A 15248-nucleotide genomic window follows, 5' to 3' on the forward strand; every position below is an offset into this window, starting at 1 on the left:
ATACTCAAAGTATTCAAAGAGATCTCTAAAACGTTTAATATCAATTTACAATTTGTCCTGGAAGCCACAGAACTGAAGTATTAAAGTGGCTGATTGAAACACAGTTTCTTTGGGTCTCCAGTTAACAAATAAATTGTTAATTTCAATGTGCGTTAATATTATCTGTTAAGCTACAGTATTAAAGTATTGAAAAGTGCTGAATTGCTCTGGAATTATTTTCACACCTCATATCCAGGGTTTCTGGGAGTTTTAAATGATTCCGTACCAAGGACCAATTCTGTGCTCATCTGAAAAACAAGTCGTCCAGCACTAGTGGCCATATTCTGAATCACCTTACCCATGAATTGCTGGGGTATTCAGATATGACGTTTTTTCTTTTTTTTTTCTTTTGTTCTGTTTCACTTTTGTTTCTGAAATAAAAGGGAATTTTGTGACTTGGTTTAAGTTGGAAATTTTGAAACAGTTGTTGGGAAAATCCGCACTACCCTTAACAGCGCCATTTCCAGTCCGTTCCCCCTGAATTCTTTTAAATGGTTGAGATGAGTAGAGAAGTCAAGAGGAGTCAGGATACCAAGTTTTCAGCAAATTTAACAGTTTATTTCAGAAGATCTTCCGGGAACAATGCTCCGCTCAGAGAGTCAAGGAGAATGTTCTAAAACCAAATGACATACACAAGATTATATAGATCATCCCACTATGGTGTGAGTGAAGAAGGTTTGGTCCCATAAACTGTATCCTATCGTGATATGACCCCGTGCCTGCCTGCCACCTACGTCTTCGGTATAATAAATCTATTGTCCTCCCGCCTGGTTCTGGCAACACAATTTCAGTAGAAGTTCCCTCCTTATCTTTGGTTTGAGGGGACGGGTCAACCTCCCTCACTCTCAAGGTCTAACTAACCACAGATGGCTACACATGTGTTGTGAAACATTCTTGTGCAAACTCAATTAAACTACATTTGTTATATGATTCTAAAGAGTACTGTGTCTGTTAACATATGATCACCAACATGAATAAAGATTACAAAGTGCTAAATAATTCCCTTTTGAATACAGGTAACATATTGATTGATTAACATATTGAGTAAACCTTATTAAAATCACTAATGGATTATCCTGATTGGTTTTTCATTAAGTATTTTGTATGATTATAGGACAACAATGTTTTAACCCTTAATTGATAGTTTCCATGATTTATAAGACAATGTTTTAACCTTTAAATTCTCAACACAGTCATGGGCGCAAAGGTCATGACAGTATTTTTCATAGTTTTTTTTATTTGAACTAATATCCTAATTAAAGGTTTATTCTTATCTTTATATTGACACAATGTCACTTATTCTGCCCAGGACAAAAAAAGAAATGTTCTTTAGCAGGCTGCACCTTGACCAGATGCTTTTGTTACCTATTAACAAGCTGTTGAAGTTCTAGTTGGATATTTGTTTTTTCTCGCCAGATCTGTAGTCTTTTATTAAATTTGTCCACATATTTCTAAAATGGTTGAAGTCAGGAGTTTGGAAAAGTTGTTCCAAATTCATAATGATGGCAGTTTTTATTCAGTTCCTAAGAACCTTTTGTGTGTTGTGTTTCATTACCATTAAGGAGATTTGGATGAAGTTATCTGAAATTTTCTGAGGTACCTCTCCTTCATTATAATATCCATATTGTGCAGAGTGCCAGTTTCACTGGCAGCAAAACGTCTTCAGAGCATGATGCTGCTGCCACCACCGTGCCTTGGTGGTTCTTGGGTTGTTTGTGACCATCTGAAACAGTTTCCAATTGAGGTTTTTCCACATTTTGCTAATGTGACCTCCACCAATACTTTGTTCTTGCATTGTTTAACCCTCTATGGCATGATGTTGCCCTAAGGCAACAAACCATCGTTTGGTTATTACACTATTCCATACTAAACTTATTTTGTATGTAATTATTTATTTGATTTTTAATTTAATGTAAGGTATCTCTTTGTCCAATACTACCAAGAGGCGTATAAGTGGGTCATAAATAAAAATATGCATATGTGCAAGAATATGGCTGTATTCGGAACGGCATACTACTATACTGCGTACTGCATACTGCACTAGTATGTACTGCATACTACACGCTGCCCAGTATGTAGTATTCGGTACTGTAACACTTTTGATTGTAGTACCCTACACGGTCCTCCTGTGACACACCAGTCAGTGCTCTGTAGTGCTCCGAATTCCTCAGAGTGAGTAAACAGAAAGAACATGAAAAATGTCCTACCTTTTCATTATTAAAACTAATGAGATCTGCATACTGTCCAGAACAGCAATTGCTGCTTTTATTTTAGAGTTTAGCAGCTAACCCAATTCTAACAACCAATTAGCAGCAGCCCCCACAACCCAAGTATGTTCCAGTTATATTTAAATATGTTTTTCTATTTATTTTAGTAGATTACTATTTTCATCTATGTAAGTACCAACAAGAAGAAAACATTTAAACAAACTTTCATTCATATTTACACAATCTCAACACAAATCAAACAATTTTATTAATTTGTATTCAATTAATTCCCTTATTTAAAAGAAAAATATGTATTTAAACACAGGGAATTATTTATAAAATCAACAGAATGATTTATTAAACAAAGGTAATTATTTATTAAATAAAGAGAACGATTTATTAAAACTGAGGGAATTTTTTATTAAAGTAACAGAATAATTTATAAAAACTGAGGGAATCATTTATTAAAACTGAGGGAATCATTTATTAAAATAACAGAATAATTTATTAAAACTGAGGGAATAATTTACTGCATCAAGGAAAGTAATGGCTCACCGCTGTCGAGACCCTCCGCTGTCCCCGCCGCGGAAAGCGCTCGGTCGCGGCAGCGGAGGGTCCCGCCCGCAGAAAGCGCTCGGTCGCGGCAGCGGTGGGTCCCCGCCGCGGAGAACGCGCGGCCGCGGCAGCGGAGGGTCCCCACCCGCGGAGAACGCACGGCAGCGGAGAGTCCCGGCGGCGGACAGCGCTCGGCCGCGGCAGCGGAGGGGGCTCGACAGCGGTGAGCCAATACTTTCCAAAATAATTCCCTTAATTTAAAAATATATTTATTAATAAAATTTTAAAATCTCTCGCACTCGCCTCCATCTTGTTTTTTTCTGAAGCGAGCTGGAGAAGCCAGTCGCAATGCATGTTGGGATGCAGTACACCGCGAAGATAGCTCTCCATGCACACTGCGGAATCGGAGCGGAGTAGTACACCATCCGGGTACCTGTAGTGCACTACAGATCCTCAGTTTGGTCACATACTGTGTACTGCATACTGGCTTTAGGCAGATTTAGTACGCGAGTAGTATCTGGTATGCCATTCCGAATACAGCCCGTGTGGGGACTAAAAAGTTGGCTGTTTTATATCCTTACACTCTTGTTTTAAACTTACTAAAGCAAGTTTTCCTTTCATTTGCTGCTTTGGGCGACATTTTGTAGATTTACTTTTGTTAGGGTCATCATGATAAAGGATGGTGATTCAAATAACCAGCTTGTCCTGGTCTGAAAAAAAAATCCAGAAGAAAACAATTCCCCCCAACAATCTAATAATCTATTTCATGCCATAGAGGTTCAAAATAATCTTAAAATCTGCAGTTGTGTAGAAACAGTGATGTGTATTTAATGGTGCACTGTATTGTTGGGCTCTGCGGTTAGTTATCAATTATTGATTAAACCACACTCTGTAAATGAATAAATCTCCTATTTCACACTGTCGCTGTAGAGGGAGGTGAGGCTGGAGAGAGGTGGGTAGTGTTACTGGGATAGATGATGTAATGCACAGCAGCATACTGTCGTTAGTTTTTAACCCTGGGAATAAAATGAACTATGTCCTGCGTGTAAGTGATCAAGCAGTGAATGTTAGACAGGAAACATTGCTTCCTGTTTAAAGACTCTAGTAAGCCTGTGGAGAATATTTTTTACATGTTTTTTCACTTTGTGAATATTACTTTCGGTTTTAGCTATATCTATTTATGCTTACATTCAATGCGTCTTTGTTTAATTGCTAGCACAGTCGCACTGAAATCCCATAGCCAAGTGTAAATAACTATGCAGATTTGCTTGTTGCACAGAAGTTAATACTGACAATTCTAAAAAGTGGTTCAGTTGCTCTGATCAGGGTTTGGTCGCAGCAGTGTTTTTTTGTGTGTAGAGAGAGATGTTCTGAGCTGTGAGGAATTTGGTGTCAAAGGTTTTTGTATTTTTTTTTTTGTGTATTAATGGAAATGAATGTCCTCTTACCCTCTCCCTCCGTCTCTCCCTCTCTCTCTTTTTCTCTTAGTCGGCGAGGCTCTGGCCTGGGAAAGCGCGGGGCAGCCGATACTCGCCGACAGGACAAAATGGCCGACTCCGACAACAACCAGGATGGAGCAAACTCGTCGGCAGCAAGAACAGAGGAGACGCCCCAGGGAGCTTCAGGTACACCAGAGACTGTCTGGAGTGGCAGAAAGATATCTCAGAAAGGGTCACATAGCCCTGACTGTAGACTGATACAGGTTTATCTAAAGCAGACTGTAGACTGATGCAGGTTTATCTGAACCAGACTGTAGACTGATGCAGGTTTGTCAGAACAAGTGTATAACCCAACACAGTTTGTCTAAAACCTGGAATTAGCCCAAAACCCCCCAAAAATTAACAACATGTCTGTAGCTAAAGACTGCCTTGTCTGAACACGACTGTAGCTAAAGACTGGCTTGTCTGAAAAAACGACTGTAGCTGAACAACGACTGCAGCCCTAGACTGGCTTGCCTGAACGACTGTAGCTGAAAACAACTGTAGCTGAAAACGACTGTAGCCCAAGATTGGATTGTCTGAAAATGACTAGCTGAAAACGACTGTAGCCCAAGACTGACTTGTCTGAAAACGGCTGTAGCAGAGCAACGGCTGTACCCCGAGACTGGCTTCTCTGGACACGACTGTAGCTGAACAACGACTGTAGCCCAACATTGTTTGTCTATAATGTATTTTTGTCGTTTTTGTTATTACGCCATAAGAAAAGCGTAGACACTGAACATATTTATCCCTCTCAAGCCTCTAGCTCAGTGGCCGGAGCTGTGGGTATGACCACATCTGGAGAGAGCGAGTCGGATGACTCTGAAATGGGCCGATTACAAGGTACAGTACAAATTCTTCCTTAATTCACTATTTTTCTCTCTGCTTTTCTCAGCTAGATGAAATGCACTGCCAATGATCATCTGTATTGTGTAACTGGTTTCTGGGATGTTTTTTGTAATTGAGGAAATAGGAGGAGACTCTCTAATAGACTTAATTCTGTTGTGTGGGTCTGACGCTGTATAAGTACAAAGCTGAAATCTGTGGCATTGTAAATTCTGAAGATTTTATCTCTTTTTTTGCACTACAGCCCTACTGGAGGCCCGTGGTCTCCCCCCTCACCTGTTTGGGCCCCTTGGACCTCGAATGTCCCAACTGTTTCACCGCACCATTGGCAGCGGTGCCAGTGAGTACAATATAGATACCTTACACTTTACGACACCAGTGGTGCCATTTTACTCTTTATTGCATTCTGCTAAATAAATAAATAAATAAATAAAATTACATTTGTGACTTCTGATTGAAGACTTGCCTTTTCATTTTCATATATATACTGTTTGTTATAAAGCAAGAATAATTAACCTAATACCTCAGAATTACTGTGAATGCTGGTTCCTGATGGTTCTTTCTTTTTGTTCCTCTTCTCCCTCTCTCTAGGTTCAAAAGCTCAGCAGCTGCTGCAGGGATTGCAGGCTACAGGTGATGAGTCTCAGCAGCTTCAAGCGGCTATAGAGATGTGCCAGCTGCTGGTGATGGGTAACGAGGAGACACTGGGCGGCTTCCCCGTGAAGAGTGTTGTCCCTGCCCTGGTCAGTCTGCTGCTTTTTCTCTGAAGAAGGGTTGGGTGCTTTTGGGCTGTTATTGTGAACAGTTATATGAAGAGAATATTAATTGATCTCGAAAGAAATTCAAGATTAAATATGAACCTGAAATTAAATATGAACTTTTTTTTTTACTTTATGCTTAAGTTTAGTGTTTTATTGTGAAAATAGCAGTATGTTGAAGTGACACATTCACTGACCTTAATTGTCTTATTAAGATTGTCCCAACATTCAGTAGGCATGGGCTCCTTGCACTCTGGTCAAGCTATGACAAATATATATATGTATATATTTTTTTTATCAGTACAAATTGGTAAAAATCCTTAATTGGAAGACATTTACCTGCTGCAGTAAATATTTAGCTGTGATATTTGTCAAAAGATTGCTATATGCTATATGCACTGCTTCTTGCCCTTAAGAGAATAGTAGGTTGATGTTATATAAGCTGGAGGAAAGTTTATTTATAATGGCTGGATCTGGATCTCCAGGTTTAAATTAGATTAAGATTTATGTTTAAAAAAATATATTTGGCCCATATATATTTGCAGAAAAAAACTACAAGTGGGCTTATACTGTTATCATTATTATTAGTTATCATTTGCTTCTTGATTTAACGTCATTTAATGTCCTAATTACATTTTTTACTTATTACAGGCAGCAGGTAATGTAATTGTGTTAGCAGCTTTGTTTAATGTTTTTGTTTTAGTGTTCCCTCATGTTCTCTCTCCACAGATCACACTGTTACAGATGGAGCATAATTTTGATATTGTGAGTACGCAGCTTCACTTTTTCATGAGTCAAAACTAGTGGGGTGTGCCGATCTGAAACGAAGAACCTGTATTTGTCAGATGATGGCTGAAATCAATGGGTTGAATATCAGAAGTGGAAAAAGTCTAATGAATCTGATGTGCTCCTTTAGTTTACACCAATATATAAGTGCTTATCTGAAGAACCCAAGCCTACATGTGTTCTAGTGTACATGCCAACGTTTCTTAACTTATTAAGGTCTGCTATTCATTTATATCGTTATCCCAAAATATGAGTTTCACAATTTCAACTCAGTGATATTCTACAGGGCCATAGTATCAGTAGACCTGAAAATAGTGGTTTCGTGCCACCCCTAGTTAGAACATTTGCATGTTTTAAACTTTCCTCACAGTGGTCCTAACTTGGATGTTTTTCTAAATGCTGTGTCTGTCTATGTTTCACTGTCAGATGAACCATGCCTCTCGTGCTCTGACCTATATGATGGAGGCCCTGCCTCGCTCCTCCGCTGTTGTGGTGGATGCAATCCCAGTCTTCCTGGAAAAGGTAAGAGTTAAAGTACTCAATTTTTAAACTGTTGGTTATGGTTTTGTACATTTTGACAACAAAACAATTCTGTAAATAAATTAGTTAATGTTAATTATATGAAAATGTTATGTAAAATGTTTCAATCAAGTTTGTGTGTGCAACTGTGTGCCTGCAGCTTCAGGTGATCCAGTTTATTGATGTGGCGGAGCAGGCTCTGACCGCTCTGGAGATGCTGTCACGGCGGCACAGCAAGGCCATCCTGCAGGCTGTGAGTACATAACACACTCCCTGTTGTGTGTGTGTGTGTGTGTGTGTGAAAGAGTTACCAGTATGAATGAGCTCATAATCTCAATGGACTAATAACTATGATGTTGCAATGTCTCCCCCTCTCCCTTCAGGGCGGGTTAGCGGACTGTTTGCTGTATCTGGAGTTTTTCAGCATTAACGCTCAGAGGAATGCGTTAGCTATAGCCGCTAACTGCTGTCAGAGTATAACTCCAGATGAGTTCCACTTCGTGGCCGACTCTCTGCCTCTGCTCACCCAGAGACTTACACACCAGGTTAGACTTACATGCAATTACATAACATTCACACTTTACTCTGCATTAATAAGGCTTTATGCTTTTGTCATTTTCTTATATAAAACTGTTTACGGTTAAGATTATGGGCATGAAATTGGTGTTAGTGGTATTTTTATCTCTAATGTGTGAGCTCACTCTTCTATTTTCTCCTGAAGGATAAGAAATCTGTGGAAAGCACATGTCTGTGTTTTGCCCGGCTGGTGGACAACTTTCAGCATGAAGAGGTGAGCCCTAAAATACACTTTCTGTGAAAGATTATTCTTATTCTTTATCCTTATATCATTATGGAACACCTTTACACATTTCCTTTCCTTACACACGTCACAGAATCTTTACTGTCACTGAACGTTTTTATGCACAGCCCCTTAAACTTCAATTAATTGTAACGCACAGCCCCTTTACTGTCACTGAATCTTTACCAACAGCCACTTTACTGTCACTGAATCTTTACACACAGCCCCTTTACTGTCACTGAATCTTTACCAACAGCCCCTTTACTGTCACTGAATCTTTACCAACAGCCCCTTTACTGTCACTGAATCTTTACACACAGCCCTTTTACTGTCACTGAATCTTTACCAACAGCCACTTTACTGTCACTGAATCTTTACACACAGCCCTTTTACTGTCACTGAATCTTTACCAACAGCCCCTTTACTGTCACTGAATCATTACGCCACATCCCCTTTACTGTCACTGAATCTTTACCAACAGCCCCTTTACTGTCACTGAATCTTTACCAACAGCCCCTTTACTGTCACTGAATCTTTACTAACAGCCACTTTACTGTCACTGAATCTTTACCAACAGCCCCTTTACTGTCTCTGAACCTTTACCAACAGCCCCTTTACTGTCACTGAATCTTTACCAACAGCCCCTTTACTGTCACTGAATCTTTACCGACAGCCCCTTTACTGTCACTGAATCTTTACCAACAGCCCCTTTACTGTCACTGAATCTTTACCAACAGCCCCTTTACTGTCACTGAATCTTTACCAACAGCCCCTTTACTGTCACTGAACCTTTACCAACAGCCCCTTTACTGTCTCTGAACCTTTACGCACAGCCTGTTTAACTGCACTGATTCTTTACACGCAGTCACTTTATCGTCAGTAAAGCTTTGCACACCCTTAAACTTAATCATCAGTTTTTTTTTTTACACAGTGTGTTTTAAATCACTACTAACTATCTAATGTGAAATTCCAGCACTCCTGAATTTTAAATATAGAGATGGGTCTGTCCCTAATGTGGCTATTTTTGATCTCTTGCCCTTTATAGAATCTGCTGCAGCAGGTCGCATCCCGGGACCTGCTGACCAACATCCAGCAGCTGTTGGTGGTCACTCCACCCATACTGAGCTCCGGGATGTTCATTATGGTGGTCCGCATGTTCTCCCTCATGTGCTCCAACTGCCCATCCCTTGCAGTCCAGCTGATGAAGCAGAGTAAGAAACACGTTTGATTTAAAACCTTCATCTTATAGGTTGTTCAGGTTGAGTTGTTCTCAGCATTAGGGTTGTCATGTCATGTTGTTTTGTTAGTGAGATCAAATTTAACCCTCACCGATATAACTCCAGTCTTGATGGTACTAACATGTGACTCTGCACATTTTAATAAAGTGAGTTTGTGTGTTTTAGATATTGCAGAAACTCTGCGCTTTCTGCTTTGTGGAGCATCTAACGGGAGCTGTCAGGAGCAGATTGATCTGGTACCCAGAAGCCCCCAGGAACTTTACGAGCTCACATCGCTTATATGGTAACTTTCTGCTCACCTCATTTCATGCGTGTGGTTCTATTTGTAGTTCATTTTATGAAACGTGCTGCCAACCTTTACATTTTTTTGACAATTTTACACTATTTTAGACTGTTTCAGACTCCTAAACTTAGTCATGGGGCTCCAAGTGATCCAGCAGGCTAAGCGCTGCCACTATAATCAGGAAATCGCATGTTCGAATCCTGTTCATAAAGCTTGCCATCGGCTAATGGAGCCCTGAGAGAGCACAATTGACCTTGCTCTCTCTGGGTGGGTAGATTGCATTCTCTCCCCACATCACTCCAAAGGGTGATGTTCGCAGCACGAGGCGTCTGTGAGCTGATGTATCAGAACGGAGTCGCTGCTCTTTCCTCCGTGCGTGCTGTGATGCTACTCGGCAATTTTCGAACTCAGCAGTTCGAAAAGAGGCGGTGGCTGACTTCACATAACTTGGGCAGAAAATGGAGGGAAAAATAAAAATAATAAAACAATTTTACTTTTGAAATATAACATTTAATGATTGTAAATGTTTTAGCCTTTTTATATTTCTTCAGTTTTTACTATTCTATATTTATATTTAGTTATCATCAACAATTTTCTAGATTCAGCTCTTCACTTACTTGTGTGTCTCTGTGTGTGTGTTTTAGTGAGCTGATGCCGTGCCTCCCTAGAGAGGGCATCTTTGCGGTTGATGCCATGCTCAAAAAGGGCAGTGCCCACACTGCAGAAGGTGCTGTTTGGCAGTGGAGGGATGACCGTGGCCTTTGGCATCCCTACAACCGCATCGACAGCCGCATCATTGAGGTACGTATGTGTGTGTGTGTGTGTGTGTGTGTGTGTGTGTGTGTGTGTGTGTGTGTGTGAGGGACAGAGTTAAATAAGGCTAAGCTGTAGGGCTGCAACAACAATGCGGTTAATATTGATTATTAAATTAGTTGTCAACGTTAATTTAATTTTTCCCTCCCCCTTACTCAATTTTCCCAGAGCCTGCTAGAGTAGTTAAACACGATGTTTCTCATTGTTAGTAAATGCATATCGCACTCAATTTTGGTGAACTGGTTAGCACTAGCATTTTCCCCTGTAGGGTTCTTTTCTACCATAAATTTCACCATAAATGTGTCAATTTGACCAGCAAAGCTAATGTGAGGGACAAGGTCCGTTGTCTTATATTTTTAAATATGGTATAATGTGTGTTCCTTTTAAACATTACAACATAAAATGCTAGAAATCCTTCCAATTAGTAATCGATTAATCAAAAAAAAAAAAAAAAAAGTCATTTAATTGATTATTAAGATACATGTTAGTTGCAGCCCTACTTAGCTGAACACTGGTCCCTGTGTTTAACTCCAGTGGGCTTCTGAGTCTGAAGCAGCAGAGGTCAGAAGGAGCACTGCCGAACTTAGGCGTCTGTCCCTCTTTCTCTTTCTCTCTCAGACGGCCCACCAGAACGGTGAAGATGAGATCAGTCTGTCTACGCTGGGCCGTGTTTATACCATTGACTTTAACTCTATGCAGCAGATTAACGAGGACACCGGTACAGCCAGAGGCATCCAGAGAAAACCAAACCCACTGGCCAATCCCAACACTGGTAAGACACCAAAGAGCGAGCACGCTCACACACACACACACACACACACACACACCCTGCACACACATTTTAGTAACTGCTGAAGCAGCTAAACCCAGTTACATATCAGTATTGAAGGTACAGTAACAAACTGTGTGCTGAATTATAATCCTCTTTCTCTCTCTCAACCTGTCTTTCTTTCTGTCTGTCAGGAGGTCATCTGGAGGTGCGTGGTGAGGACGCTCGCGCTCAGCTGATGAAGGAGGACCCTGAGCTGGCAAAGTGTTTTATAAAGACGCTGTTCGGTGTGCTGTATGAAGTTTACAGCTCCTCTGCCGGACCTGCCGTCAGACACAAGTGCCTTAGAGCTATCCTCCGCATCATCTACTTTGCAGATGCTGAGCTGCTGAAGGACGTCCTGCGCAACCACGCTGTGTCCAGGTGAGTCTCCAGAGAGGTCTGTGGCGGGGATATATCATTTTTGTTTGTAATACTTTATCAATACATGGCATTATGATTAATTGTAACATAAGTGCTCAAAAATAATAATTTCAAGTTACCGCTTCATATAAGGGTATATCTCAGAAAAGGTAAAGAAATGGCATTGTTTCTCTTTTGATTCATGGAGCACAGAGAACAGAAACATATAATCAGTGTATGGCTAGTGACTCTGAAGTACAGATCTGACCAGCATAGTAAACGACTAGTAAAGAAGAGAGAGCCAGAATCTAACACAGGCACGAGTTCACTCTGAAATCGCTGTCGCTTCACCGTCCACAAATATAAATGATTGCATGTAAGTGGCAGGGTGACAGCGCCAGTATTAGCACTGGCATCTCACCAGAATCTAAGACACAGCTCGTTCTATATTTAGCAAGTATGCACAATGATATCAGAAATATATCAGTATCAGTAGTATTTAAATCATCTGACAAATCTAGGAATGCCTAGATTTTGCCGATATTTCAAACTGTATTTATTGTATGCTAGAAAAGGACTAACACTACTTCAGTTAGCAGATACTGACCGTGCTACTTTAGAATCCATTGCTTGAAGCTCGTTTTTAGTTATTTTTTATTAGTCTTAATAGAGCTGTTTTATTTAATCTGTTACTTAAAAAAAATGTGACATTCATATTAGGTACGGTGTCACCTGTTAGGTAAATAAATGTAAAACCAAAGAATGAGGAGATTTTTTTTTTGGAGAAACCTTTCATTTTATTTTCCGTATACAGTTGGTTGAAAGCTAAAATGTAAGGCAAATAAATGTTCAACGTTTTTCTTTTTTATCAGTTAAAGTTCAACTTTTTTTAAATCAGTTTTTTTGTGTGATTTGGTGTGGCACCTGGCACCATGTGTGTATGGTTGTGCTGAATCTGTGTTTTGGTATGTTTTACAGTCACATAGCCTCCATGCTCTCCAGTCAGGACCTGAAGATTGTAGTAGGCTCACTGCAGATGGCAGAGATCCTCATGCAGAAACTTCCTGACGTGTTCAGCGTCTATTTCAGAAGAGAAGGTGAAAAAACAAAAACATACATACACAAACATGCTTGTATAACGTTAAATAAATAAAGAATGTTTGATTTATAAACTTAGACACTGTAAGTGGGTCTCAGGGGAATTAAATGCAGGGTAAATAAATGTAGATTAAGTGCGCTAAAGTTTTGTCTTTGTCTATCCAGGTGTGATGCACCAGGTGAAGAACCTGGCTGAGTCAGAGACGTTTTTCACCAGCCCCCCCAAGGCTTGCACAAGTGGGACCACCAGCCTTTGCACCACAACCATCACAACGGCAACCACCACTGCCGCGTCCAACGTCACTCCGGACCTCGGCTCTCCAAGCTTCCAGCATAGCATGGATGACTCCCTGGACCTCAGCCCGCAAGGGTACGCACACACACTCGCGCGCGCGCGCACACACACACACTCAACAGTTCCTCTACTGTCAGACTGTAGTTATTATTCATTTATAAAAATGACCCATAGATTTATGAAAGTTTTTTAATAATCAATCTCTCAGCTAATCCTTAAAACCCTGCATAACTGCACCATTAACCTAAGTGTGTTCCTGTTTGTGTTTCAGTCGTCTGAGTGATGTTTTGAAGAGGAAGCGGCTGCCGAAGCGAGGACCACGCCGCCCCAAATACTCTCCCCCCAGAGACGACGATAAAGTGGACAATCAGGGTATGAGCTCTAACATAGTTTAGTGACTCTCAATACTGTTGGTCTCCATATTTTTGCTCCACACCTTTTGTTTTCTACACATTCATAGGTTACCATCGGTGTTCTGTAAACTGTCTTCCTTAATCACACTGATTATTATTATTACAAGTTATCATAACCACCATTGAAATGTCTTTAACCTGTACAGCTATCACAACATAGTTCACCATATTTAGTTAATCTGTGATAATGAGGATGGTTTAAATTTTACGTATATTGGGTGTATAGAGTGTTAAGCAAACATTTGTGCACCCTTGGTGAGAAATTTATAGTTGATGTTGAAGTGCAAAGTAAATGTGATGTTACTTCGGATGCATGATTCATAGTTATACATTATCTGAGGTTTATTCAGAAAAGATACATTTGATCATTTTAGAACAGGTTTTGTTTGTTAAACGTAAATTATCATAGTTACATTGGGGGCATTAATGGTAGCTCATTGGCTAGGTAAATTAAATATATATATATATATAATATTTATATATATATATATATATATATATATATATATATATATATATATATATATATATATATATATATATAAACTTGTGTGTACCGTTCAATCCTGCCTGGAGCAGCCAGGACCATTTAAAGCTTAGGTGTTCTAAATCGAGGGCTCTTTATTCATGTCTTTATTCAAAGTTCAGAGCATTAAATCTGTGACCCTCACTTTTCGAGCATTCAGACAGTGGCTATTTTTTAAGGATCAATTAAAATAGTAAAAAATATATATTTGTATTAAAAATTTATTTTAATGTTTCTGTATAAATTTTGTTTTTCTCCAGCTAAGAGTCCAACCACTACAGCGTCCCCTAAATCCTCCTTCCTGGCCAGTCTAAACCCTAAAACCTGGGGCAAGCTGGGAACCCAGACCAACAGCGCCAACTCCGAGCCATCCCGCACGGCCGGGGTCAGCGGCCTCGCCAGAGCCACGCCCAAAGACTCTGTCTCTAATAACAGGTACACAAACACACATCCTCCAGCAGGTGTGATTTTTAAAAGTGCAGATTTTTTTTTACTGAAATGTATTAGTGGCTTTAGGTAGATTAAAGTGCGCAGCAGGTCTGAACAAAGTCTGAAGCCTTATTTCTGTTTGCATTTGTTTCCATGTTTATAGAAGGGTTGTGATGTTTTAGATGTGACAGGGTTTGTTTTACTGGGTAGTGTAGTTTTACCATAGGGCATCTGTAAACATGTTTAACAGCTGATTTCTACAGGGACAGAAATGAGGTTAGTTACAAAGACGCTAAAAAACAGAATTAAAACCATTTACCAGACATTTTAAATGGCCAAACATTGAGTTTACCAAAATGGCATTGCCATAAAAGATAACCCCACTAACTAGAAATTTAATCATATGGATATCTGTGAACGGTAAGGACATTAATTTGTCTAATTTGTCTTTGTCAGAATTGTTGTTTTAAAGCTGTGCTGTTCTGTTTTACAGAGATAAGATTAAAGCGTGGATTAAGGAGCAGGCCAGTAAATTTGTAGAACGATATTTTAACTCTGAGAACGTGGACGGCAGCAACCCAGCACTCAACGTCCTGCAGAGACTCTGTACTGCTACAGAGCAACTACATCTGCAGGTACACGCACACACACACACACACACACAGACAGACTGATTCTTTTTAAATGTGTATTGTGTTTGTGTATGTTTTAATCTGATGCAAACTGAGGTATGAACTGTGTGTGCGTGGTCAGGTTGACCGGGGTGTGGAGTGTCTGGTAGAGATCTGCAGTATCGTGTCTGAGTCGGACGTGTCGTCGTTTGAGATCCAGCACAGTGGACTAGTGAAGCAGCTGCTGCTCTATCTGACCTCGAACAGCGAGAGAGACACGGTCAGCAGAGACCAGAGGATCAAGAGGTTCCTGCACATCTTCTACGGCTGCCCTGTGAGTTTAAGCTCTGGCTGTTTTCCGGACGTGGAACTACATTGCATTAA

General features: G+C 40.1%; 1 protein-coding gene across 6 annotated transcripts in view; it reads left to right on the plus strand.

The window, feature by feature from the left end:
- The window catches only part of trip12 (thyroid hormone receptor interactor 12), a 46377-nt gene that overhangs the window by 18625 nt on the left and 12504 nt on the right, over nucleotides 1-15248 (plus strand). For 4 of the 6 annotated variants that reach the window (XM_049483230.1, XM_049483231.1, XM_049483229.1 and 1 more), the window contains 20 exons: nucleotides 4290-4426; nucleotides 5039-5122; nucleotides 5370-5465; nucleotides 5717-5868; nucleotides 6613-6648; nucleotides 7096-7191; nucleotides 7349-7441; nucleotides 7572-7733; nucleotides 7910-7978; nucleotides 9033-9198; nucleotides 9391-9508; nucleotides 10153-10309; nucleotides 10940-11093; nucleotides 11285-11513; nucleotides 12471-12589; nucleotides 12756-12960; nucleotides 13157-13257; nucleotides 14085-14259; nucleotides 14747-14888; nucleotides 15007-15198. In XM_049483230.1, the coding sequence (XP_049339187.1) occupies nucleotides 4290-4426; nucleotides 5039-5122; nucleotides 5370-5465; nucleotides 5717-5868; nucleotides 6613-6648; nucleotides 7096-7191; nucleotides 7349-7441; nucleotides 7572-7733; nucleotides 7910-7978; nucleotides 9033-9198; nucleotides 9391-9508; nucleotides 10153-10309; nucleotides 10940-11093; nucleotides 11285-11513; nucleotides 12471-12589; nucleotides 12756-12960; nucleotides 13157-13257; nucleotides 14085-14259; nucleotides 14747-14888; nucleotides 15007-15198 (2683 nt within the window). The remainder of the gene's footprint in view (nucleotides 1-4289; nucleotides 4427-5038; nucleotides 5123-5369; nucleotides 5466-5716; nucleotides 5869-6612; nucleotides 6649-7095; nucleotides 7192-7348; nucleotides 7442-7571; nucleotides 7734-7909; nucleotides 7979-9032; nucleotides 9199-9390; nucleotides 9509-10152; nucleotides 10310-10939; nucleotides 11094-11284; nucleotides 11514-12470; nucleotides 12590-12755; nucleotides 12961-13156; nucleotides 13258-14084; nucleotides 14260-14746; nucleotides 14889-15006; nucleotides 15199-15248) is intronic. The other 2 variants (XM_049483232.1, XM_049483234.1) reach the window with 1 other exon arrangement.

This window comes from Astyanax mexicanus, chromosome 9 (genome assembly GCF_023375975.1).
Source record: "Astyanax mexicanus isolate ESR-SI-001 chromosome 9, AstMex3_surface, whole genome shotgun sequence".
Classification (NCBI taxonomy): domain Eukaryota; kingdom Metazoa; phylum Chordata; class Actinopteri; order Characiformes; family Acestrorhamphidae; genus Astyanax; species Astyanax mexicanus.